This window comes from Oncorhynchus nerka, linkage group LG15 (genome assembly GCF_034236695.1).
Source record: "Oncorhynchus nerka isolate Pitt River linkage group LG15, Oner_Uvic_2.0, whole genome shotgun sequence".
NCBI lineage: Eukaryota > Metazoa > Chordata > Actinopteri > Salmoniformes > Salmonidae > Oncorhynchus > Oncorhynchus nerka.
This window is the reverse complement of record NC_088410.1, coordinates 66400188-66427199: the sequence shown is the minus strand read 5'-3', so window position 1 is coordinate 66427199 and position 27012 is coordinate 66400188. Positions and strand designations below refer to the sequence as shown.

Genomic DNA, 27012 nt, shown 5'->3' with positions numbered 1-27012 from the left:
TGGAGTCAAGAAAACCTGCATGACTCCCCATCACCCTATGGCTCAGTGCGAGAGGTTTAATAGAATGCTCCATGATCTCCAGGGCACACTGCCTCCAGAAAAAAAGCTGTTGGCCTGAGCAGTTACCAGAGTTGGTGGATGCCTACAATGTGACGCCCCATTCCACCACTGGGTACTCGCCGTACTACCAGCTTTTTGGGGTCCAACCACACCTTCCTGTTGATGCTTTTTTAGGTCAAGAGCAGGTGCTCGACAAGAAATACGACTGGCTGGTTGTTCACCAGGAGCGTTTGAACAGCAGAAAGTTGAACTACACAAAGACAAAGTGTACCATCCACCCATTGATGTAGGCCAACTGGTTTACTTACGCCACAAACCTAAGGGTAGAAACAAGATTCAGGATGCTTGGGGTCCTACTATGTACAGAATGATCGAGGTACAGGGTACTTACTACAAATGCGGTCAAGCCGTTAAAGCAGGGGTGGGCAATTCCAGTCCTCGAGGGCCTGATTGGTGTCACAGTTTTGCCCCAGCCAACACACCTGACTCCAATAATCACCTAATCATGATCTTCAATTTAGAATGCAATTAGATTAATCAGATGTGTTTGCTAGGGATGGAGGAAATCAGGCCTTCAAGGACTTGCCCACCCCTGATTTAGAGGTAGGGCCTGTAAAAAGGTTTCACAGAGTTCATCTAAGGCCATGTGTGAGAGACCATCCTGTCCCTGCTCCTAGGTGAGAGAAGAACAGTGCGCTAGTAACCCCCATCGCCCCTCATGTTAAGTATTTGCTAGAGCCTTCTGCTCCTGAGTTTTTAGTGTTAGAGGAAATCTCCTATCCAAAGGTAACTCGAGAGGAAAACACAGAACCTATGCGTAACGCTGATAGTGACAGTTATTTTTCCTGGTAGAGAGGAACATGAAGATGTTACTGAGGAACAACATGTTTCTGAGCCAGATCATGCAGATGATTCTGTGAATGAACCAGAGGTTGAAGTGCCCGTTCCTGCTCCCCGCAGAAGTATCAGAGCAAACGCTGGGGTACACTCAAACTCATAATACCTTCTTAAACCAGCTTGTAATAATGCAGTTTCACTCAGTCCAGCAGTGTTGTCGCAGGTTATAACCAGTCTAGGTACTGTATTCTTCAGAGAAGCTGTAAGGGAAGTTAGAAACATCGAGGATGTTGACTTTATAGCAGGGGAGAATGTAGCCAGGTGGTAAAAGCACGTAGCTGTATTAATTTATATCCACTAGATGGCAATGTCCTTTTAAGAGACCCATAAATAATGTATGCAAGCAGTTATGGGATTGCGCATGCGCAGTGTATAAGAGTGAGAGCAAGCAATCACACTGGGGAGCTGTTGAAAACCATTGTGGGTCCAACGTTCATTTAGATGGGTAAAGAATACTTTTGATCTTACTCTTGTATCTGAATATATCATATTTTGCATCATTTGCAGTGTATAAGAGTTTGTTTTGTAATATTTATGCCATATGGCCTTGTTAGCCTGACATGAGGGTGTTAGCTTCTTGCTAGCTGAATACCAGTGCTCCACACTTGAGTTGATAACATGATTTGAAGCGTGGGTAATTATCAGAATGACATTTTATTTCATGTAAAGTTTCAGGGTGTTTTATTTTGTTTCATTTTTTTTGTGTAACTTACATGGTGATATGTTATTTCCCCCTGTGCTATATGGGTTAGTTTAGGACCTAATGTTCTATGTGGGATTAGGGTGTGTTTGTAAATATTCATATTTATTTTTGTTTTAATGAAAGATATCATTCTATTTATGGACATCTTGAACTCAGACATTTGAAATGTTATAAAGTATATTCTGTGAACATTGTGGTCTTTGTATTATTATTATTTTGATAGCAGAGCCACTACCGTTTATACATTTCAGATTGTTTTCATGCACTTTACTAACAGATTTATTTCACTTGATTGTGAGTTAGACGGAACTTTACTTTATGGTGACTACATTATCCTGTTTGAATTTTAAGCTTCAACAGAATAAACAACCCCAAATTAGTTTGACCTGTGCTGGCTTTACTTTCGCCAGGCTACATCTACCTTATGCTATTTTTAGTACTAACTCAAATCAAATTACATTTTATATTACATTGATATTACTGCCTTCTTGGGTTTAGAGTTTGAAGAAAGGCATTTCACTGTACTTGTGCACGTGACATTAAAACTTGAAACCATGAAATGTATTGTACCCATTGCTGAAAGGGTTGTTCCGGTTTAGATCCTCTCAAGCTATGTCAGGTTGGTGGTGGGGAGGCACACTTATATCTTAGTCTTCCCAACCCCAACCCTGTCATTCTGAATGCAGGTTGAGAGTGATATAAAATTCAAAATGTCGGATAGCCACACTCTGGCTGGATTCCAATAGGAATTACACATCACTTTGCAAGCCAGCACAATGTGACTTGCAGGCCTGATGTGGCCTGAAAACCATTAGTTTCATGCCACTTTAGTACGTACACTCTTCCAGAAAAAGGTTCAGATTTGTTCCTAAAGAGGTACAAACACCTTTAGTTATAATTCATTTTTTGTATTTTACTAAATGTATTACAGGTTAAAAATGTTCATCAGTTTAAATGGAAAGTAAATTCAATACATCGTTAAGATAATATTCAAAATAATAAATAATTAAAACAATAAGTAATCAATCCAATGTAGGCTAATCAAAAAATAAAAGGCAATTAATAAAAACAAAAAAGGAATCTAGTGGAGTGGAGTGGTTGATGGTGTACGTGTGTCTGTGTTGGGCTGGCAGTTGCTGGATGGAGGTGGCAGTTGTGGTTGGTCGGTGCCGTTTCCAGGGTTGGTTCTGGTGTTGGGGCTGGGACCGGGAAAACCTGGGTTGTTGCTGGGGTTGGGATTGGAAGCCGGGCACTGGGCAAAAAGGGTCCATATCAGGACATATGACACGTTTTTGATATTCTAGAGAATACAGACCATTTCCAATGCATATTTTGAATTTGTGGATATGCACCATATTCTGACAAATACTGGACTCAGACAAATTCTGAATCCAGATGTCTTTTATACATATTGTTCCTTTGGCCGGATATGGAATCATTCAATATCCTGAGATATTGTCCATTCCACATGTTATGTTATTCTAAAAATGGATTAAACAAATAAAACATCCTCAGCAATCTACACACAATACACCATAATGACAAAGCAAAAACATGTTTTTAGAAATGTTGGAAAATGTATAAAAATGAAATCAAATACCTTATTTACATAAGTATTCAGACTGTTTGCTATGAGACTCAACATTGAGCTCAGGTTCATCCTGTTTCCATTGATCATCCTTGAGATGTTTCTACAACTTGATTGGAGTCCATCTGTTGTGAATTCAATTGATTGGACATGTTTTGGAAAGGCACACACCTGTCTATATAAGGTCCCACAGTTGACAGTGCATCTCAGAGCAAAAACCAAGCCATGAGGTCGAAGGAATTGCTCTTGGAGCTCCGAAGTTTGGAACCACCAAGACTCTTCCTAGAGCTGGCCATTTGGCCAAACTGAGCAATCGGGGAAGAAGGGCCTTGGTCAGGGATGTAACCGAGAACCTGATGGTCACTCTGACAGAGCTCCAGAATTCCTCTGTGGAGATGGGACAACCTTCTCTGCAGCACTCCACCAATCAGGCCTTTATGGTAGAGTGGCCAGATGGAAGGCATTCCTCAGGAAAAGGCACATGACTGCCTGCTTGGAGTTTGCCAAAAGGCACCTAAAAAGATTCAAGATTCTCTGGTCTGACGAAACCAAGATTGAACTCTTTGGCCTGAATCCCAAGCGTCACGTTTGGAGGGAACCTGGCACCATCCCTACGGTGAAGCATGGTGGTGGCAGCATCATGCTGTGGGGATGTTTTTCAGTGGCAGGGATTGGGAGACTAGTCAGGATCGAGGGGAAGATGAACGGCACAAAGTAGAGAGCTCAGGACCTCAGACTGGGGCGAAGGTTCACCTTCCAACAGGACAACAAACCTAAGGACACAACCAAGACAATGTAGGAGGGGCTTCGGGACAAGCCAGCCAGAGCCCGGACTTGAACCCGATCGAACATCTCTGGAGAGACCTGAAAATAGCTGTGCAGAAACGCTCCCCACAACCAACCTGACATAGCTTGAGAGGATCTGCAGAAAATGAGAGAAATTCCACAAATACAGGTGTGCCAAGCTCGTAGCGTCACACCTGAGAAGACTCGAGGCTGTAATCTCTGCTGAAGGTGCTTCAACAAAGTACTGAGTAAAATGTCTGAAAACTTATGTAAATTTTATACTTGTTTTTTTATGCATTTCTAAAAATGACTAAACCTGTTTTTGCTTTATCAATATGGGATATTGTGTGTAGATTAATGAGGGGAAAAAATGATTAATCCATTTTAGAATAAGGCTGCAAAGTAACAAAATGTGGAAAAAGTCAAGGGGTCTGAATACTATCTGAATGACATGCTATTCTAGGTGACATGCTATTCTTTCTCTTCAAGTTGACAAGTACTGATTGTATAAATCGCATATCTGTATTTTCTCAGCACATTCATATATAGTAAGCCATATTGATTCCAGATATGCTTCTCTTGGCTGAGGTCCATATAAGGATCTTGATATGCTGAAAATCAGGATGATATGATACATTTCTGAGTTTTCAGACAAACATGAAATCCATATTTTTCTTTCATGCCCCAATCATTTTTGGATTCCCTCCAGATATCATATGGCCGGATATTGACTTACACCACAGAAAATGTCATTCTTGTTGCTAGGCTACTTTTGTGTGGGGTTTTAACATGATCATTATAATTTTTATATTAAATTATTATTAAATTATAGCCAGTCTGAAAGAATTAAATGGATTTATTGTTTGTCAAATTATTGAGCATGTCGTCAACTCAAATAGATAAGAGAAAATAATAAAATATGCAAGTCCATATCTATCTACATGAAAATATTTTCTCTATATGATGATAAATACTGTCAGTAGGCTTACATAGTATATTTTCTCTGCACATACAATGCATATGCTCTTGACTGAGGTCCATATCAAGATCTTGATACGTTAAATAAGGACAATTTCTGATGCTTATGAGTTGACGACATGCTCAATAAATTGACAAACAATAAATCCATATCATTCTTTCAGACTCTAGCTATAATTTGCACGACAATGTGACTGTATGCCATAAAGCAGTATGAGTCTTGAGAGAGCGTCATTAAAAACTACTCACCTAAAAGGATACTGCTCTGACTGGACATTCACTTTATATTATAGTCTTTATTAGCTTCAAAGACAAAATAATCTCAATTAAAAATAGCCTCGTGAAATGAAGAGGAGACCCTTGGATAAGACTGTAACCATAATCTAACAGCAAAAAGTCTTTGAACTCCCACATGAAAGTACAATATTGTATCTGGAGCATGGAGTAAAGTGCTCTACAGGGTGTAGGCTTTGTGTCCATCTATGTCTCCAGAGGTGAAGTAGCCCTTGTCGTTGACAGGCCAGCTGCCGGGGCTTGGGGCGGGAGAGCGGATGATGTGCTCAAAGAGGACCCCCTCGGGAGACAGGCCCACTCTGGGCAGGTAGAGTCTCACATGGTTGTCCTGACCAGTCCAGAACGCGTTAGGGTCGGCTCTACGGCTGGAAGGCTCCCTCATGTTGCTGCTCCAAACAAAGAACATACACACTATATAATGCGACTTGATAATGTGACTTGCAGGCCTGATGTGGCCTGTAAACCAGGAGATTCCTAACACCACTGTGTTAGGGTATAACTAAGCCCTCAAAAAAATGCCTTATGATATATGGAATATATTGTCAAAAATAATTTACTTTTAAAGGCTAATAAGGCTGGTGGAACCGTTCATAGAGAGTTCTAGGAAGAACCCTCCAAAGATAAAAGGGTTCTCAGGAAAACCCTTCATAGACGATTCTAGGAAGAACCTTTAGATGATCAAATGGTTTTTGGTAGAACCATATACAGGGGGTTCTTTGAAGAACCCTACATAGAGGGTTCTAGATAGAACCCTCTGCAAAGGGTTCTACCCAGCACAAAAAAAGGGTTACCCTGTGGGGACAAACCGAAGAACACTGTATGGTTCTACTTAGCACCTTTTTTTCTAAGAGTGTGGCTGCTTGCACTTATGTCACTTCCTCCTCACCTGGTCATGTGGGTGTACTCCTCCCTGGTCAGCCAGCACTCTGTCTTGTGTCTGACCTCAGCTCGACCTGTGGACAGGGTCATCATCTTGGGTCCCCGACGTACAGACCTATGGGAGGGGTACAAAGGCCTGGGAGAGAAGGCAGAAAACACCACAGGGAATGTCAGAGCTGTAGACTTCTCCCTCACTGTCAGAACTGCATGTGGTATAAAACAAACTTAAATCACTATTCTCTGCTTGATTTGACTGTCACTGTGTGGTCAATTTGATCATCTATCTGCGGTTGATGACATAAATACTCACGTATCCTTGTAGACTTTGTGTAGATCGGCCTCTTCCTCCAGGCCATGCTCCTCTTCCTCCTTCTCCTCGCCCCCCTGTGGGGTACTGCTGCTGTAACCGATCCAGGTCCTCAGACGGCCCCCACACCCCGGCATGGGATTGGTTCCTGCCTGCCTCAGCAAGACACTCTCTGGACCCTTTAGGACATGGTCCCCTGGATGCAGCAGAACTGAGGAGGAGCAGGACACACACACCTATAATCAAGGTTCTTTAAAGTGCTATTAATCAGTAATGAAGGGTACTTGTCACATAAGGTCATGTGATTAGAATAGAAAAGGTGTCAACATCATCTGAAATTGTTTTTGTATGTAAAGTCAAAGGGATATAGGTTTGTGCTTTACCTAATGCCTGCCTCAAGGTATTTGGGGTGCTGTGGGTGTTGCAGCACCCCCTGATAAATATAAATAATTTTGCCAAAATTAGGCAATAAAATAATTTCCCCAAAAATGATATTACTCCTGCCTGAACAGACATAAATTAAGTAATTCAAAATACTACACCACAGAGCATAATTTATCTACAGTGGATCAATAGCTTCTAAAAAAAATAGCTGTGGATTAAGTTTTATCATAAACACTTAGTCGGGATGGCCGCAATTACGGCAGCATATAGAACATATATAGAACAAATATAGAACAGCTTGTTGCATTGTGGCCATAGATACAGGATAATCCATAGAAGGATTTTGGAACCTCTAATCCTGGCACTTTGACTGTTAAACTCATGTCTACACTAGCATTGGCTGCCAGTCCTGACTTGAATGGGAACTGCCATCTATGGGTTATATTTCTATGGTTGCGGCTGTCAGTTTAAAAAGAGAAGACTAATCTGTCTGTAGAAGCAAAAAAAAAATCTCAACTTTGGAGCAATTCTGAGTGAACTGCACTGATTTTCAAAGTAGCTTATCTTCAAATATTTTTTTAAATATATATTTTTTTACCTTTAATTAGGCAAGTCAGTTAAGAACACATTCTTATTTTCAATGACGGCCTAGGAACAGTGGGTTAACTGCCTGTTCAGGGGCAGAACGACAGATTTGTACCTTGTCAGCTCGGGGATTTGAACTTGCAACCTTCCGGTTACTAGTCCAACGCTCTAACCACTAGGCTACCCTGCCGCACGAGCACATCACCGGTGAGTACCCTATGCTTCATCTTCATCATTGGGTGAGTCAGTGTCACTGGAAAAATGTATTTTGTAGGCTACTGTAGCCTATACTATACACTGAGTATACCAAACATTAGGAACACCTTCCTAATATTGAGTTGCCCTCAGAACAGCCTCAATTTGTGAGGGTATTGACTCTAGGTGTCAAAAGCGTTCCACAGGGATGCTGGCCCGTGTTGACTCCAATGCTTCCCGCAGTTGTGTCAAGTTTGCTGAATGTCCTTTCGGGGGTTGGACCATTCTTGACACCAGAGGAGGCTGGTGTGAGGAGCTATAGGAGGATGGGCTCAATGTAATGGCTGGAATGGAATCAATGGAACTTTAACAAATCAAACATATGGAAACCACGTTTGACTCTGGTCCATTCATTCCATTCAGCCATTACAATGAGCCTGTCCTCCTATATCTCCTTCCCACCAGCCTCTGCTTGATACACACGGAAACTGTTGAACGTGAAAAACTAAGCAATGTTGCCATTCTTGACACAAACCGGTGCGCCTGGCACCAACTACCATACCCGGTTCAAAGGCACTTAAATCATGTCTTGCCAATTCACCGTTTGAATGGCACATTCAACGCCATTTTACCTGCTGTTGTTGTGCTAGCTGATTAGCTGTTGTTGTCTCACCTACTGTTTTAGCTACTGTTTTAGCTAGCTCTCCCAATTCAACACCTGTGATTACTGTATGCCTCGCTGTATGTCTCTCTCAAATGTCAATATGCCTTGTATACTGTTGTTCAGGTTAGTTATCATTGTTTTAGTTTACAATGGAGCCCCTAGTTCCACTCTTCATACCCCTGATACCTCCTTTGTCCCACCTCCCACACATGCGGTGACCTCACCCATTACAACCAGCATGTCCAGAGATACAACCTCTCTCATCATCACCCAGTGCCTGGGCTTACCTCCGCTGTACCCGCACCCCACCATACCCCTGTCAGCGCATTATGCCCTGAATATATTCTACCATGCCCAGAAATCTGCTCCTTTTATTCTCTGTCCCCAACGCTCTTGGCGACCAGTTTTGATAGCCTTTAGCTGCACCCTCATACTACTCCTCCTCTGTTCCGCGGGTGATGTGGAGGTAAACCCAGGCCCTGCATGTCCCCAGGCACCCTCATTTGTTGACTTCTGTGATCGAAAAAGCCTTGGTTTCATGCATGTCAACATCAGAAGCCTCCTCCCTAAGTTTGTTTTACTCACTGCTTTAGCACACTCTGCTAACCCTGATGTCCTTGCAGTGTCTGAATCCTGGCTCAGGAAGGCCACCAAAAATTCTGAGATTTCCATACCCAACTATAACATTTTCCGTCAAGATAGAACTGCCAAAGGGGGAGGAGTTGCAGTCTACTGCAGAGATAGCCTGCAAAGTAATGTCATACTTTCCAGGTCCATACCCAAACAGTTTGAGCTACTAATTTTGAAAATTACTCTCTCCCGAAATAAGTCTCTCACTGTTGCCGCCTGCTACCCCCCTCAGCTCCCAGCTGTGCCCTGGACACCATTTGTGAATTGATCGCCCCCCATCTAGCTTCAGAGTTTGTTCTGTTAGGTGACCTAAACTGGGATATGCTTAACACCCCAGCAGTCCTACAATCTAAGCTAGATGCCCTCAATCTCACACAAATCATCAAGGAACCCACCAGGTACAACCCTAAATTTGTAAACAAGGGCACCCTCAGACGTCATCCTGACCAACTGGCCCTCCAAATACACCTCCGCTGTCTTCAACCAGGATCTCAGCGATCACTGCCTCATTGCCTGTATCCGCTATGGAGCCGCAGTCAAACGACCACCTCTCATCACTGTCAAACGCTCCCTAAAACACTTCTGTGAGCAGGCCTTTCTAAATCGACCTGGCCCGGGTATCCTGGAAGGACATTGACCTCATCCCGTCAGTTGAGGATGCCTGGTCATTCTTTAAAAGTAACTTCCTCACCATTTTAGATAAGCATGCTCCGTTCAAAAAAGGCAGAACTAAGAACAGATATAGCCCTTGGTTCACTCCAGACCTGACTGCCCTCGACCAGCACCAAAACATCCTGTGGCGGACTGCAATAGCATCGAATAGTCCCCGCGATATGCAACTGTTCAGGGAAGTCAGGAACCAATACACGCAGTCAGTCAGGAAAGCTAAGGCCAGCTTCTTCAGGCAGAAATTTGCATCCTGTAGCTCCAACTCCAAAAAGTTCTGGGACACTGAAGTCCATGGAGAACAAGAGCACCTCCTCCCAGTTGCCCACTGCACTGAGGCTAGGTAACATGGTCACCACCGATATATCCATGATTATCGAAAACTTCAACAAGCATTTCTCAACGGCTGGCCATGCCTTCCACCTGGCTACTCCAACCTCGCCCCCCCCCCCCCTCCCCGCAGCTACTCGCCCAAGCCTCTCCAGGTTCTCCTTTACCCAAATCCAGATAGCAGATGTTCTGAAAGAGCTGCAAAACCTGGACCCGTACAAATCAGCTGGGCTTGACAATCTGGACCCTCTATTTCTGAAACTATCCGCCGCCATTGTCGCAACCCCTATTACCAGCCTGTTCAACCTCTCTTTCATATCGTCTGAGATCCCCAAGGATTGGAAAGCTGCCGCAGTCATCCCCCTCTTCAAAGGGGGAGACACCCTGGACCCAAACTGTTACAGACCTATATCCATCCTGCCCTGCCTATCTAAGGTCTTCGAAAGCCAAGTCAACAAACAGGTCACTGACCATCTCGAATCCCACCGTACCTTCTCCGCTGTGCAATCTGGTTTCTGAGCCGGTCACGGGTGCACCTCAGCCACGCTCAAGGTACTAAACGATATCATAACCGCCATCGATAAAAGACAGTACTGTGCAGCCGTCTTCATCGACCTTGCCAAGGCTTTCGACTCTGTCAATCACCATATTCTTATCGGCAGACTCAGTAGCCTCGGTTTTTCTGATGACTGCCTTGCCTGGTTCACCAACTACTTTGCAGACAGAGTTCAGTGTGTCAAATCGGAGGGCATGCTGTCCGGTCCTCTGGCAGTCTCTATGGGGGTGCCACAGGGTTCAATTCTCGGGCTGCGGGAGATTCCCTGATCCACCTCAATGCAGACGACACCATTCTATATACTTCCGGCACGTCCTTGGACACTGTGCTATCTAACCTCCAAACGAGCTTCAATGCCATACAACACTCCTTCCGTGGCCTCCAACTGCTCTTAAACACTAGTAAAAACCAAATGCATGCTTTTCAACCATTCGCTGCCTGCACCCGCACGCCTGACTAGCATCACCACCCTGGATGGTTCCGACCTTGAATATGTGGACATCTTTAAGTACCTAGGTGTCTGGCTAGACTGTAAACTCTCCTTCCAGACTCATATCAAACATCTCCAATCGAAAATTAAATCTAGAGTCGGCTTTCTATTCCGCAACAAAGCCTCCTTCACTCACGCCGCCAAACTTACCCTAGTAAAACTGACTATCCTACCGATCCTCGACTTTGGCGATGTCATCTACAAAATTGCTTCCAACACTCTACTCAGCAAACTGGATGCAGTTTATCACAGTGCCATCCGTTTTGTCACTAAAGCACCTTATACCACTGCGACCTGTATGCTCTAGTCGGCTGGCCCTCGCTACATATTTGTCGCCAGTGGGTCCACTGGCTCCAGGTCATCTACAAGTCCATGCTAGGTAAAGCTCCGCCTTATCTCAGTTCACTGGTCACGATGGCAACACCCACCCGTACGCGCTCCAGCAGGTGTATCTCACTGATCATCCCTAAAGCAAACACCTCATTTGGCCGCCTTTCGTTCCAGTTCTCTGCTGCCTGTGACTGGAACAAATTGCAAAAATCGCTGAAGTTGGAGACTTTTATCTCCCTCACCAACTTCAAACATCTGCTATCTGAGCAGCTAACCGATCGCTGCAGCTGTACATAGTCTATCGGTAAATAGCCCACCCATTTTTACCTACCACATCCCCATACTGTTTTTATTTATTTACTTTTCTGCTCTTTTGCACACCAATATCTCTACCTGTACATGACCATCTCATCATATCACTCCAGTGTTAATCTGCAAAATTGTAATTATTCGCCTACCTCCTCATGCCTTTTGCACACAATGTATATAGACTCCCTTTTTTTCTACTGTGTTATTGACTTGTTAATTGTTTACTCCATGTGTAACTCTGTGTTGTCTGTTCACACTGCTATGCTTTATCTTGGCCAGGTCGCAGTTGCAAATGAGAACTTGTTCTTAACTAGCCTACCTGGTTAAATAAAGGTGAAATAAAAAATAAAACATGTACACAATCCATGTCTCAATTGTCTCAAGGCTTAAAAATCCCTCTTTAACCGGTCTCCCCTTTCTCTACACTAATTGAAGTGGATTTAACAAGTGACATCAATAAGGGATTTTAGCTTTCACCCGATCAGTCTATCATGGAGAGCAGGTGTTCGTAATGTTTTGTACACTCAGTGTATGCTATATATATATATATATATATATATATATAAAATAAAAGGGTTTTTGTTAGGAAAATTTGGCTCTGGACAAGTGACTGGGAAGATTTTTATTTATCATCTGACATTAGACAAATGTACTGGTCATCCATATGCATTGGGTGCGTAACCCATTAGTGAGTCCACCCACGCAGCCAACACCATCAATAAACCAGGGATATTGGCCAAATGAGCCACATTTACATTCCTTAAAAACCGCCTATAACAAATGATAAAAACACTATTCCTTGTGTTTCCATGTGTAGCATATGCAAAACTTTATAGCCTATTGTTATATTGTTTTTACTTTCCGAAAATAAATATTTGTCCACCTCACGGTTCAGCTGTCAGAGATTTGAGCAATAAATGCATCAGGGCATTGCATGCATAGGCCAATATATAGCCAATTTCCCCCCAACATCGGACACCCCCTAACTTTGGACACCCCCTAACTTCGGACACTCTAGCGGTTGGATGACTAAATCACCTCGAGCTCAACATTTAAATGGACTGCTATGCTTAGGTGTCTACTGTATGATATTCATATTTACAAAATGAATATAAAGGAAGAGAACCCAGCTTAGGCCTAGCCCCAGAGAGAGATATGCCAGCTGCATGCTACGACACCAACATGCATTTCTTTATCCTTCTCAGATGGGCTACTGTGTCTGCTATACAGATATAGGCGTACAGAAGGAGATTAATTCGTACATTTTCAATCAGAATCTTTTTTTATAAAGACAAGCATTATATTGTTAGATTGTAGGAGTAACTCTGGTAGGCCTAAACATTATTTGTCACCTCAAGTTCAACTGTCGGAGTCAGTTGGAAAGCGGGTGTGCTCTACCTTCATATCATAGGCTGCAGTATACACTAATAGCCCCACCACACCAAACCGTCACAAAAGTTCCTAAAATTTATTAGGGTAATATCAAAAGTCAGTCAAGCCATTGTTTATCGGTAAAATACGAGAAGGATATGAAATCGCGGCAAACACAACATTACAGTTGGAACTTAATTTACCCAAAGAAAATGGGTCAACAGAATGAAGCAAAACACTTGGAACTGGGCTTAATCCTTCACAAAAGTTTTGAACAGGCTATATTGCAGCAATTACCAAGAAAGGCTAGTGTCTAACTTACCCAACAAATGACAGCAATAGGCTAATTATATGTATTTAACAAAAGGCCTACTTATACAGTACCCATCTTAAAATAAATACTGAGCACATAATTAAAATACACTTAGGTTGGAGTCATTAAAACTCATTTTTCAACCACTCCACAAATTTCTTGTGAATTACAAACTATAGTTTTGGCAAGTCGTTTAGGACATCTACTTTGTGCATGACACAAGTCATTTTTCCAACAATTGTTTACAGACAGATTATTTAATTTAGAATTCACTGTATCACAATTCCAGTGGGTCAGAAGTTTACATACACTAAGTTGACTACCTTTAAACAGCTTGGAAAATTCCAGAAAATTATGTCATGACTTAAGAAGCTTCTGATAGGCTAATTGGCATTATTTGAGTCAATTGGAGGTGTACCTGTGGATGTATTTCAAGGCCTACCTTCAAACTCCGTGGCTCTTTGCTTGACATCATGGGAAAATCAAAAGAAACCTCCACAAGTTTGGTTCATCTTTGGGAGCAATTTCCAAATGCCTGAAGGTACCCCCTTAATCTGTACAAACAATAGTAAGCAAGTATAAACACCATGGGACCACGCAGCCATCATACCGCTCAGGATGGAGATGTGTTCTGTCTCCTAGAGATTAACGTACTTTGGTGCGAAAAGTGCAAATCAATCCCAGAACAACAGCAAAGGACCTTGTGAAGATGCTGGAGGAAACCGGTACAAAGTTATATCCACAGTAAAACGAGTCCTATATCGACATAACCTGAAAGGCCGCTCAGCAAGGAAGAAGCCACTGCTCCAAAACCGGCATAAAAAAAGCCAGACTACGGTTTGCAACTGCACACGGGGACAAAGATCGTACTTTTGGAGAAATGTCCTCTGGTCTGATGAAACAAACTGTTTAGCCATAATGACCACCGTTATGTTTGTAGGAAAAAGGGGGAGGCTTGCAAGCCGAAGAACACCATCCCAACCGTGCAGCACGGGGGTGGCAGCATCATGTTGTGGGGGAGGGACTGGTGCACTTCACAAAATAGATGGCATCATGAGGTAGGAAAATTGTGTGGATATATTGAAGCAACATCTCAAGACATCAGTCAGGAAGTTAAAGCTTGGTCGCAAATAGGTCTTCCAAATGGACAATGACGCAAAGGACAACAAACTCAAGATATTGGAATGGCCATCACAAAGCCCTGACCTCAATCCTATAGACAATTTGTGGGCAGAACTGAAAAAGCGTGTGCGAGCAAGGAGGCCTACAAACCTGCTCTGTCAGAGGGAATGGGCCAAAATTCACCCAACTTATTGTGGGAAACTTGTGGAAGGCTTCCCGAAACGTTTGACCCAAGTTAAAGAATTTAAAGGCAATGCTACCAAATACTAATTGAGAGTATATAAACTTCTGACCCACTGGGAATGTGATGAAATAAATAAAAGCGGAAATAAACAATTCCCTACTTTTATTCTGCCATTTCACATTCTTAAAATAAAGTGGTGATCCTAATTGACCTAAGACAGGGAATTTTTAATATAATTAAATGTCAGGAATTGTGAAAAACTGAGTTTAAATGTATTTGGCTAAGGTGTACGTAAACTTCCGACTTCAATAAAATAATAATGAAACAAAGTATTATTTTGGCCATTTTGTGCTGTCTATCATGTAAATGACGTAGAATTGCATGGTCCATTTGTTTTCCAGACCCTGCTAAAAAATGTTAACCCAAGTGTGTAAATCCTAAAAACGTATGCCACCATGCAATTATCAAGGTGTCCACCCCCATCCAGCACACCCAACTAAACCTCCTGTGCTTGGGTGTCTAGTGTACTGTGTTTGTCATATTTGCTGTATGTTTTTCTATGGGTCTCACCTCTCTCCAGTGTGGCCTGGTTGACTGTGACCCCCTGTGTGTGACACTGGTCCAGTGAGTCCAGGTACTCCCCCAGACACTGCCTCCTGAACTTGTCCAACGCTCTGGCCGTGTCTCCTCCCAGAGAGGAGGGGTGGGAGTGGGCGTCCTGGGTGGTGTTCCCTGTACACACTGTCCTCATGATGGCCAGCACCTCCTCATCCTGCATGCCCTCCTACAGACCAGGTTAGAGTCAGAGAGTGAGAAACATAGCCAATGGCCATAATGCTCTGTTTACCTTTATTTTATTTAACTAGGCAAGTCGGTTAAGAACAAATTCTTTTTTTTCAATGACAGCCTAGGAACAGTGGGTTAACTGCCTTGTTCAGAGGCAGAACGACAGATTTGTACCTTGTCAGCTCGGGGATTTGAACTTGCAACCTTTCGGTTACTACTCCAACGCTCTAACCACTAGGCTACGCTGCCGCCCCGGCCCAACTGTAGGGATAGTTGTCTCTGGACAGGAGGTGTCCTGCCTGTAGGATTTGATTGTGTTGGTCCTGCCCTCACCTTGTTCCTGTTGCGGCGGTGCTGCTGGGTAAGGGCCTGCTCCTGCTGCTCCTCTAGAGACAGGGGAGTCTGCAGGCACAGCTCAGGACTGGGGAGGGGCAGGAGCTGGGCACCATGCCTCCCGGACCCACGCTTAAGACCACGGCTCCACACTGGCCTCCGTGCTGAGAGGAGAAGAGGGGATAGGAGGGAGGAGAGGGGAGAGGAGACAAGGCAATGGGAGGTCTTTCTAGCACTGCATTTGTATCCATTTAATCACATCATACAACTTAACAATGCTACACAATGCTGATTGGGTGATGAGCTGAGAGGATCATGTCTCCATCTTTACTAACCTGGGATGCTCGGAGACCGCTGCTCCCTGCACCTCACTCTCTCTATTTCCCTGTTGCATCCTTTCTCCAGCTCTAGCTCTCCTCTTTCTGTCAGGCCCCTGTGGCCCCAGCTGGTACTCTCCTTCTCTAGGCTCCAGGCCTTGATGCCCTCCGCCAAGTCCTTCACTGTCACTGTGTCCCCATCCATGCAGCTAAGAGTGGACACCAGGTCATCCAGATGCTCTGGCACCACAGGGAGGCCCTCCTGATGGAGATGCATCAATAAACACACACATAGGCCTACACTCACATGGATTGTCATATTATTTATAGGATCACTACCTTCTCAAACACAGCTCGGAGGTCATTCTGACTTATGCGTCCCGTGCCATGTTTGTCAAGCCTCTTGGCCAGTTCAGAGGGTCGGAGCTTGTGAGTGTGGAGGTACCTCCTTACCTCCTTTACCTCGTGCAGTTGGGACCGCGCTGCGCGTGTGCGAGGCACATTAGCCCGCCGAGAAGGACGGGTCGGGCTGGCACGTGTTCTGGCCTGGAGAAGGGACAGAGAAAGGTGATTAAGACAAGTAACATAATGAGGTCTATAAACCATGTAGGCATCACTCATTGATGATTTCCCAGTGAACATATAGTTCAGTACAGTAGAATACAGCATAGTAGATTACAGTGATGTACAGTAGAGGACAGCAGAGCACAGTAAAGTACAGTGTAAATAACTATATTGTACTGAACTGTATTCTACTCTACCATAGTGAACTCTGATATGCTCTACTGTACTGTGCTGTATGGTGCTGTACAAACTTGTAAATAAAATAAAGTCACATTTTATTTGTCACATACGCCAAATACAACAAATACAACCTTAACGTGAAATGCTTACTTTACAAGCCCTTAACCAACAATGCAGCTCAAGAAACAGTGAATAAAGTATTTACTAAAGTCAAAAATAAAATAAAAAGTAACACAATAAAATAACAATATATACAAGGGCTACCATTACCGAGTCAATATGCGGGGGTACAGGTTAGTCATGGTAATTTGTACATGTACTGTAGGTAGGGGTAAAGTGACTATGCATAGATAATAAACAGCGAGCGAGTAGCAGTGTAAAAACAAAGGAGGGGGGGTGGTTGTCAATGTAGATTGTCCGAGTGGCCACTTGATTAATTGTTTAGCAGTCTTATGGCGTGGCAGTAGAAGATGTTAAGGAGCCTTTTGGACCTAGACTTGACCGTGCAGTAGCAGAGAGAACAGTCTATGACTTGGGTGACTGGAGTCAATGACAATTTTTTGGGCCTTCCTCTGACATCGCCTAATATATACAGTTGGTCCTGGATGGAAGGAAGCTTGGCCCCAGTGGTGCGCCTTACGGTCGGATGCCCAGCAGTTGCCATACCAGGCGGTGATTGAACCGGTCAGGATGCTCTCAATGGTGCAGCTATACAACTCTTTGAGGATCTGGGGACCCGTGCCAAATCTTTTCTCCTGGGGGGGAAAAAGGTGTTGTCGTACCCTCTTCACGACTGTCTTGGTGTGTTTGAACCATGATAGTTTGTTAGTGATGTGGACACCAAGGGACTAGAAACTCTCAACCCGCTCCACTACAGCCCCGTCGATGTTAATAGTGGCCTGTTCGGCCCTCCTTTTCCTGTACTCCAGATCAGCTCCTTTGTCTTGCTCACGTTGAAGGAGAGGTTGTTGTTCTGGCATCACACTGCCAGGTCTCTGACCTCCTCCCTATATGCTGTCTCATCGTTGTCGGTGATCCGGCCTACCGCTGTTGTGTCGTCAGCAAACTTAATGATGGTGTTGGAGTCGTGCTTGGCCATGTAGTCGTGGGTGAACAAGGAATACAGGAGGGGACTAAGCACGCACTGCTGAGGGGCCCCAGTGTTGAGGATCAGCATGGCAAATGTGTTGTTGCCTACCCTTACCACCTGGGGTGGCCCGTCAGGAAGTCCAGGATCCAGTTGCAGAGGGAGGTGTTAGGTCCCAGGATACTTAGGTTAGTGATGAGCTTTGTGGGCACTATGATGATGAACGCTGAGCTGTAGTCAATGAACAGCATTCTCACATAGGTGTTGCTTTTGTCCATGTGGGGAAAAGTCCATGTGGAGTGCGATTGAGATTGCGTCATCTGTGGATCTGTTGGGCCGGTATGTGAATTGGAGTGGCTGTAGGGTTTCCGGGATGATGGTATTGATGTGAGTCATGACCAGCCTTTCAAAGCTTAACTTCATACCGACGTGAGTGCTACGGGGCAGTAGTTATTTAGCCAGGTTACCTTCGCTTTCTTGGGCACAGGGACTATGCTGGTCTGCTTGAAACACGTAGGTATTACAGACTCGGTCAGAGAGAGGTTGAACACAAAGGCTTCTGTCCTACTGATGCACGGAAAACCCAGCCAGCTCTATATTATCCATATAGTCGTTCAGCCACGACTCGGCGAAACATAAAATACTACAGTTTTTAATGTCCCGTTGGTAGGATAATCTCGAACGGACATCATCAAGTTTATTTTCCAGTGATTGCACGTTGGCCAATAGAACAGATGGTAGAGGCGGGTTACCCACTCGCCAATGAATTCTCACAAGGCACCCCAATCTCCACCCCCTGTATTTCCATATTTTCTTCACGCGAATGACAGGGGTTTGGGCCTGGTCTCAGGGAACCAAAACATCTTCTGCATCAGACTCATTAAAAAAAAACACTGTCTAGTTCGAGGTGAGTAATCGTTGTTCTGATATCCAGAAGCTATTTCCGGTCATAAGAGATGGTAGCAGCAACATTATATATATATATAAAATAATTTACAAATATTGCAAAAAAACTAATAAATAGCACAGTTGGTTAGGAGCAGTTAAAACAGAAGCCATCCCCTCCAGCGCCATTATACATCATTAAACTTAACTCCATTAACACGTAGATGATTGGTTCAGATTTGTTCCGGTCAGAAAAAAATAAATGTGGTCTTGTTTGGGTGCCGATGTCATTATAATAATACCCTGCATGCTTTGCAAGTCTTTATTTTTTTACATTAAGGTCTTTTAGCAGATGCTCTTAGAGTACTTACCGCCAGTGCATTCAATTAAGGCAGATAAACAACCACATATCAGTCTTAGCAAGACTGTAAAAGAGTTATTGTAGTTTGTGTTCTGTTGTTTTTTTGTTGGTCTGAAAACTTGCCACTTCTAATGCTTTTTGAAAAAACAGATAATAGGAGGAATAATACATATTCCATAATGCAATCTTCAGTTGGCTCCAATTAGAATAAAACATGTGATAATGCTTTCTATATATATAAGTGAACGAAAGTATAGTTGAAATTTGGCCATAGAAACAAAACAAAAAAAACATTTTAAAGGTCTATTCAACTTTAATTTAGAACCGAAAATGAACCTGATTTCAACGCATGGAAATGTCTACAATAAAAAAAAAAATCAACATAATTTTGCTCGCTGGGGTTACCTTAAGAGCCTCAGGGGGTGTCAAAGTAAAACCCAGGACAGGTGAGGGTGTTCTCTGCTTCTTTTTCTCTCTTTCCACAACCAACATCTCCAGCTCGGTCACCGTCGGCTTGCTGTTAACCCACTTCGACAAGTCTCCGAGACTATCAAACTGTCGACGAAATGACCTCCTTTGGTTTACCCAGTCTTGGTGCTTCGCGTCATTAACTTCCAAAGGCATCACTGTCATTGGAGCACCACTGACTCTGTCCCCTGTTCCCGACACCATGGCCGCCACTGACCCATATCGGCATTTTGTCAGCACTTGGCTTTCAGGCTTCGGTGTGCAAACGGGCCGTTTGGGCATCGGTGGCGCGATAAAAACCCTGTCCCGTGTTTTAGCGGGACCGAACACTCTGCTTGCCATTTTGTAGAAATATGTCTGCAATAAATCTCTCTTTTTAATTCGCGCCAGTTGTTCCTCTATCTCCAAATCATCCATTTTTGGGTGCTGCGTCAAATGAAACAGTTTGGATGTATATAATGTATTCCTATTATAAATTGAGAGGTAGCGACACCAGTTCTGTTTTCAGCATTCGAGCTGTCATGGCCGTCTACTCTTGGGGAGTAGCGCTGGTTCTTGATCCACTCGTGCGTGTTTACGCATGGTAACCATGGAACCTTTTGTTGCTTTTGCAGGGGCCACTCCATACTGTAGATGCGGTAAAGATGTCCGTTGAACTCGACCAACAATCGAATTGCCATGGAAACGCGCGGTGGTCAAAGTAATGTGCTCCGAGATTTTTGGAGTCGACCCCGAATCTGACTCCTGTTGTTGGAGTCAAAAGGAGTCGACGACTCCGAAAACAAGCTGAAATTGATGCGCACACATGTACACACCACCTCATCATTGCAGAGTCCTACTAGACTACATGTGGGTTTCTAGAGGACTGGCATTAGCATTATGCTGACTATTTGGTCATCAACTAGAAGGTGATGTGTTGGAACTAGAATATTTCAGTGATATTTCTGCTGTATGCAGCCTTTACGATCACATGGGATGATGCGGGGTGGCTGGCTGTTGATGTCCTAGGTCAGGGCTCTCCAACCTTGTTCCTGGAGAGCTACCTTCCTATACATTTTCACTCCAACCCGAGTTGTAACTAACCAGCTAATTATTGAATCAAGTGCGCTAGATTAAAGTTGATGTGAACCCACAGGATGGTAGTTCTCCAATAACAGGGTTGGAATGCTCTGTCCTAGGCAATAGATTGCAAAGCAGGGCATCCCCGCTAAACCTCGTGAAAATGCAAAGTTCACTTTCTCATCCATAAATGCATCTCAAGTGCAAATATGGTTCAGCAGCTCAAATCAGCAGGATGGGGTGCATTGTTATTAGGAAGGTCAACCATGGGATCGCTAAAATAATGATTATGATCACACTTGATCAATTTAAATATTATGAGAACATCTATAAATTTGGCAGTCAAGCACGAGTTATCAGTATAGCCTATGACGTTGAAATATCTTCATGCCTACAATAAAACCCTCCAGGCTTCTGTCGTAAAAGTAAATTATTTTTTAAAACGTTTAGGAATTACAAGGGGCAGTTTGGAAAAAAATATCGTGTGTGAATTGTCCTCTGGAATATCGCACATGCTTGGATAATAATGACAAACCCAACATCTCTAGCAATACCCGTCCGAATAGGGCTATACCATGGTAAAGAATAGGTTTATCAGCATAGTGCCCCACGGTTCAATAAATAAGCTATAGGCACAATATTTTTTATTGCACATTTAGGGCTAATTTAACTGATGCATTTGGCGATGTTTAATTTCAATTAACTGGCACAATGAAGAATAGCTTAGCCATAGACATTGATATCCTAATATATACTTTAATATACTTTTGGTGAATTAACAAGGCATTGCTCTTAAATGACAGATTTCACGAATATCCACTTTGTTAGATCAGATTTGTTCAATGTGTGCCAAAGATGGCGCTGAAGAACATGGCTGACGTTTTACATTCTCCCAACCAATTGTGCTATTTTGTTATTTTTTTGTTGCATTTTTAAAGTCAAACACAGATTGCCCATCTTGCCCACTTGACACATCAAAGTATCCCAAGAAATATTCCCGAATAAAGCCCTGATCATCCACATACCTGATGATAACTGACAACTGCAAGCAGACTGGTGGCACCCAGAGCAGTGGGGTTATTTTTAGGGCCTGGAGTTTTTGCTTAAGGTATGACAGTGATTAACCAGTTGTAAAAATGTTTGATATGCGGTATGATGGGACCAGTTTTCCTGTATCATGTCAAGCGAAAAGGCACTGAGTTTGAAGGTAGGCCTCGAAATACATCCACAGGTACACCTCCATTTGACTCAAATGATGTCAATTAGCCTATCAGAAGCTTCTAAAGCCATGACATCATTTCCTGGAATTTTCCAAGCTGTTTAAAGGCACAGTCAATTTAGTGTATGTAAACTTCTGACGCACTGGAATTGTGATACAGTGAATTATTAGTGGAATAATCTGTCTGTAAACAATTTTTGGAAAAATTAGATGTCCTAGATGTCCTAACCGACTTGCCAAAACTATAGTTTGTTAAAAATAAATTTGTGGAGTGGTTGAAAATTTAGTTTTAATCACTCCAACCTAAATGAATGTAAACGTCTGACTTCAACTGTATATGCTCCCTGCTTTTGTTTTGCCATTTAGCTGAACGATCAATGTTCTACTTGTCACTGTACCCACCTTACCCAACTTTCGACCAAGGCTCAGACTTTCCAGAAAGCAGGCAAGGCCAGTAATAAAGCTTGATGAAATGCTCCCTGTTAACCAGCTATACATTTGATACCAGTTGGTATTGAACACCCTCAACTTTTCATCCTTCTTCATGAAACTGATCTCAGGCAGAGGTTGACTCTCGCTTTTAATTCATACCTTTTCCGTGTACCCCAGAGAATGAAAAGGGTTCTTCAACAAAAAGTCCACAACATTTTCGGCAGCGTTGGCTATTCTACCATCCTGGCGGAGAAAACTGCACACTCCGCCTGGTAGCTAGCTAGCAAGGCACATTTAAATCAATTGCACTAACTGGACTCAAAAATAATGTTCTAAAACCAAGAAAACAATTCATAATATACCTCCTCCGTCTCATAGAATTTGAAAAAAATAATTTGAATAATGCTCAACTATCACTTTTCACTCTTAATCTCTATCCAACAATGTCACCAAGTTTATCAACATATACAACCCCCATAATACTCTGTGGCAAAATCCAAATACAACTCACTAGGTTCATTCTCTGATCCTAATTAAATGATTGGATGGACATGTCAGTTCATACTGCAAAAGGGTTGATTGGTTGGAGGACGTCCCTCGGAAGTGGTCATATTTACCATGTACTGTATGTCTATGGAAGGGGCTGAGGCCTACAAGCCGCTATGGTTTTGTATTAATGTCAACGTAGCCAGAGTGGGACGGAAGCTCCTCCAGCTACACCATGGTGCTACCCCAGACAGTGCAGTTAAAGTTACTGTAGACCTTCATTGCAAAACAGTGTATTTTAATCAATTATTTGGTGACATATGAATATATTTAATATAATATTGTTTTATCTAAAAATGATAAAAACAGTAAAAAATTAAAAAAGTTATTTTCATAAAATTTTCCTCCGAGGAGCCTCCACTGGAACACACCCTTAAAAACATATACATTCCGTTCTCAGCATCAACAAAACTATCTCTATCCTCTACCTTATTATGTGTGTTCAGATATGTTGGCCGCACCCACTAATTGGCTACACCTGATCTTAAAGAGCACTTGTTTCCTTTAAAATGGGGTCTGTTTGAACAGACTACAACAAACAGCTTTGTATGAGTTAAAAAAAAACATGGCATGCTAGCTCCATTGTGGTGGTGCAGTGGACTAAGTCCATGGATAGATAACAGAAGATCATAGGTTTGAATCTCATTGACATTGTCCCACAATAAATACGTTAACTTCCATGTGTCTTATCTGTGTTTGAAGTTCAAAATAGTTAAGCCAAATTAAGTTGGAAGTGTAATTAACAGTCTTATTGGAACATGTCCTCAGAATGTTATTTATTTACCTTCAAGGAAAACTTTCAGGGAACCATAGTAAAACGTTCTCAGAACCTCCCTGCAACCTAAAATAAACTATGTTCCCAGAAGAGGCTAAATTTTCACTTCCATTGTCAGAACTTTAAAAAAAAAACATTCAGTTTTAACGGTCAGTAAAGGTATAGCTTTGTTCCCAAAACCAATGGGAAACCAAAAATGTATTTTTTTATTTCATCTTTATTTAACCAGGTAAGCTAGTTGAGAGGTACGCTAGTTGAGAACAAGTTCTCATTTACAACTGCGACCTGGCCAAGATAAAGCAAAGTAGTGCGACACAAACAACACAGAAGGAATAAAGAAGCGTACAGTCAATAGCGCAATAGAAAAAAAGAAAGTCTATATACGATGTTTAAAGTTAGTGAGGGAAATATAAGTCTCCAGCTTCAGCGATTTTTGCAATTTGTTCCAGTCACTGGCAGCAGAGAACTGGAAGGAAAGGTGGCCAAAAGAGGTGTTTGCTTTGGGGGTGACCAGTGAAATATACCTGCTGGAGCGCGTGCTACGGGTGGGTGTTGTTATCGTGACCAGTGAGCTGAGATAAGGAGGAGCTTTACCTAGCATAGACTTATAGATGACCTGGAGCCAGTGGGTCTGGCGACGAATATGTAGCGAGGGCCAGCCGACTAGAGCATACAGGTCGCAGTGGTGGGTGGTATAAGGGGCTTTGGTAACAAAACGGATGGTACTGTGATAGACTGCATCCAGTTTGCTGAGTAGAGTATTGAAAGCTATTTTGTAGATGACATCGCCGAAGTGGAGGATCAGTAGGATAAGTCAGTTTTACTAGGGTAAGTTTGGCGGCGTGAGTGAAGGAGGCTTTGTTGCGAAATAGAAAGCAGATTCTAGATTTGATTTTGGATTGTTCCCACAACTTCCAAGGAACCAAATGTGCTAGCTGGGTTATTAATATGTTCTGTGGCATGTAGCCTAGTGGTTAAAGCGTTGGACTAGTAACCAAAAGGTTGCAAGATCAAATCCCCGAACTGACAAGGTAAAAATCTGTCGTTCTGCCCCAGAACAAGGCCCACTGTTCCTAGGCCATCATTGAAAATAAGAATTTGTTCTTAACTGACTTGCCTAGTTAATTAAAGGTTTAAAAAAAAGAATATTACATGCACCCTTTTAACTTATCCTGTTGTAATATTTCTAAGAACAGTATCTAACAATCTCAAAGACAGCTTCCCTGTCTACGTTCCACCATCGCCCCTCTCTCACCGCTTTAGAGACATCCCAGTTGAGCATCAGACTGGCTCTCTTCGCTGCCTCCTCTGTCCCATCCAGTAGACCAAACCCTCCGTTCATCACCTCACTCCTGGAGAGAGACTTGAGACAGAAAACATAGTCTGACTGAGTGGAGGAGGGGACATGACTGGGACTCTAAACTATAGTTACGTGCTCACATTATATGAACAAACACATTTCAAGGTTGTCCATGAGCAAGATTGGTTATCTGATGCACAATGTCTCATAATTATCTCATAGGCTTTTGTGTGCTATCCCTCTTTCTTCCATTTCTCTTTCCCATCCCCTGTTTGAAGGGTCAGACTCAGGTCTTACCAGCCGACCCCTCCACCATTGTGCAGGGACACTCACGTAGACCCCCATATCTATCAGGGTTCAAGACAGGCACTCTTTGACATACCTGAGTTCACCCAAAGTCAATGGTTTCTAGCCATCTACACTAACATAGTGGCTAACATAATGATGACAATGTCAAAATAATGTCTATCCAAGTGATAAGTGTGCTGAAGTGTACCTGCATAGAAGGCAGAGCCGTTATACACGTTGGAGGTATCTTTGAAGGGACTGTGTTTCACTGACGTCATGGTGACCACAGGAGACTGGACAGAAAAAAAGTAATCATCATTCCTACAGGTTTACCTACCCACTGGAGACTCCAACCGAAGCATATATCCTCATAATATAACTCGTACAAGCACCCATAATATAGAGATATTGGTAAGGCTGATTGGGCTCTTACCAAAACTCTCCCATCAGCAATAGCTTGATTGATGGCCAAGGCAATACACACACGGCCTTTCTGGTCTGAGTAGAGGATTCTGGCTCAGTCACGTTGGCACTGATCTCCTCCAGGACAGTGGTGGCGATGTCATCAGTCACAGGGGTCACCGGAGGTGCAGATCCAGTGCAACGGTTCGAGAAGGGATGGGTCAAGGGTTTTGGCCACGAGTTTAATCTGATCAGAATAAAAAACTGGGCCCTAGTCATCAGGAGCTATATCTGTCTTGAGCTATCCCCTCACCCTATCACTTACCCCATGATGTTTTGGATCTAGGACGAGTAGTGGAACTCAGTCACTCCACCTCCCTCCTTCTCTACCTCCGCTCCTGAAGAAAAGGAGGAGAGGAACACCAACCTAGAGGTTATCAAACTGGAGAGGACTCTGCTGATATCACTAGACATGCTGTGATCAGCCTACTCTTCAGCATGTGTATGTGGATCTAGAAATTGCTCCTTGGCATTAACCACAGATCTTGGATTACCGTACCCTCAATCCTAACCTTAACCATTAGGAGGGTGAAATAATGTCTGACCCTGTGTCAATGACTTATATCTACTCAGTTTGGTGGTGATGGTTGAACTGTAGGACTCACCTTCTCTCTGGGTCTCCAGGAGGAAGGTGTCACCATAGTCCCAGAAGAACATCCCTGCCTCAGACAGCTTATTGATGGCAGCTACCTGTCTACAGAGGCTGGTGGAGAGGAGGGGGAGACCAACGTTAAGAGAGAGAAACCCCCTCAACCTTAACCGTAACCAGACCAGGGGTCTCCAACTCATTCATGGTCTTTTTTGTTCTTCATATCCATGTAGACTTAGCCCCACACCAGTGTGTCGCCAGTGTTTTATGTAAATGTAAACTCGGGTGTAATTGTATTTCCATTAGGAATGTAACACTAAATCAATTCAAATATTATTTGTCACATACTTTGAAAAATAATTGTGTAGACTAACAGTGACATGATTACTTACAGCCCCTTCCCAACAATGACCCCCACACAGCCAGCGATGACAGCAGTCTTGGCCTGTGCCCCCCCTCATGCCCCCCCAGCTCTGACGTCACAAAAACCCGGCCCCTCAGTTCATCAGACCTGCATTCAGCACTGTCAGCTACAGAGGTAGGGAGAGAGAGAGGGAAGGGAGAAGAAAGAGAAACAGGTAAATTGTTTAATTCAGGATTTTGGCAATGAAGCCCATTAAACTACTTCTCCAGTGTCAGATCAACTCATGGATACCATTTTTATGTCTCTGCAAGGAAGTTAGATGTAGTTTTGTGAGCCAATGCTGATTAGCATTAGCACAATGGCTGGAAGTCCATGG

At 43.2% G+C, this 27012-nt stretch overlaps 1 protein-coding gene across 2 annotated transcripts; it reads right to left on the bottom strand.

The window, feature by feature from the left end:
* Positions 1 to 2569: 2569 nt before the first annotated feature.
* On the bottom strand, positions 2570 to 26380 carry si:dkey-197j19.5 (EF-hand calcium-binding domain-containing protein 12). 2 transcript variants are annotated; one of them, XM_029683262.2, is made up of 11 exons: positions 26289 to 26380; positions 25655 to 26021; positions 25430 to 25514; positions 24889 to 24996; positions 16397 to 16603; positions 16076 to 16319; positions 15741 to 15904; positions 15192 to 15405; positions 6496 to 6703; positions 6193 to 6321; positions 2570 to 5692 (listed from the first exon to the last, which is right to left on the bottom strand). In XM_029683262.2, the coding sequence occupies exons 3-11, from the start codon at positions 25433 to 25435 to the stop codon at positions 5467 to 5469; spliced, it is 1506 nt and encodes a 501-aa protein (XP_029539122.2). In that variant the 5' UTR covers positions 25436 to 25514; positions 25655 to 26021; positions 26289 to 26380; the 3' UTR covers positions 2570 to 5466. The 2 variants fall into 2 exon arrangements, with proteins under 2 accessions (XP_029539122.2, XP_029539120.2); XM_029683260.2 differs by lacking the exons at positions 24889 to 24996; positions 25430 to 25514; positions 25655 to 26021; positions 26289 to 26380 and adding an exon at positions 19540 to 20127.
* Between the last annotated feature and the right edge of the window lie 632 nt (positions 26381 to 27012).

What these genes read in the sequence shown, in the direction of transcription:
- si:dkey-197j19.5 (XM_029683260.2), bottom strand. Translation starts at nt 20,019, where the DNA reads ATGGATGATTTGGAGATAGAGGAACAACTGGCGCGAATTAAAAAGAGA. An exon ending in ACCGCCGCAACAGGAACAAG is followed by an intron (nt 15,406 to 15,740) that starts GTGAGGGCAGGA and finishes CCTGGTCTGTAG; the next exon opens with GAGGGCATGCAGGATGAGGA. An exon ending in CACAAAGTCTACAAGGATAC is followed by an intron (nt 6,322 to 6,495) that starts GTGAGTATTTAT and finishes CTTCTCTCCCAG; the next exon opens with GCCTTTGTACCCCTCCCATA.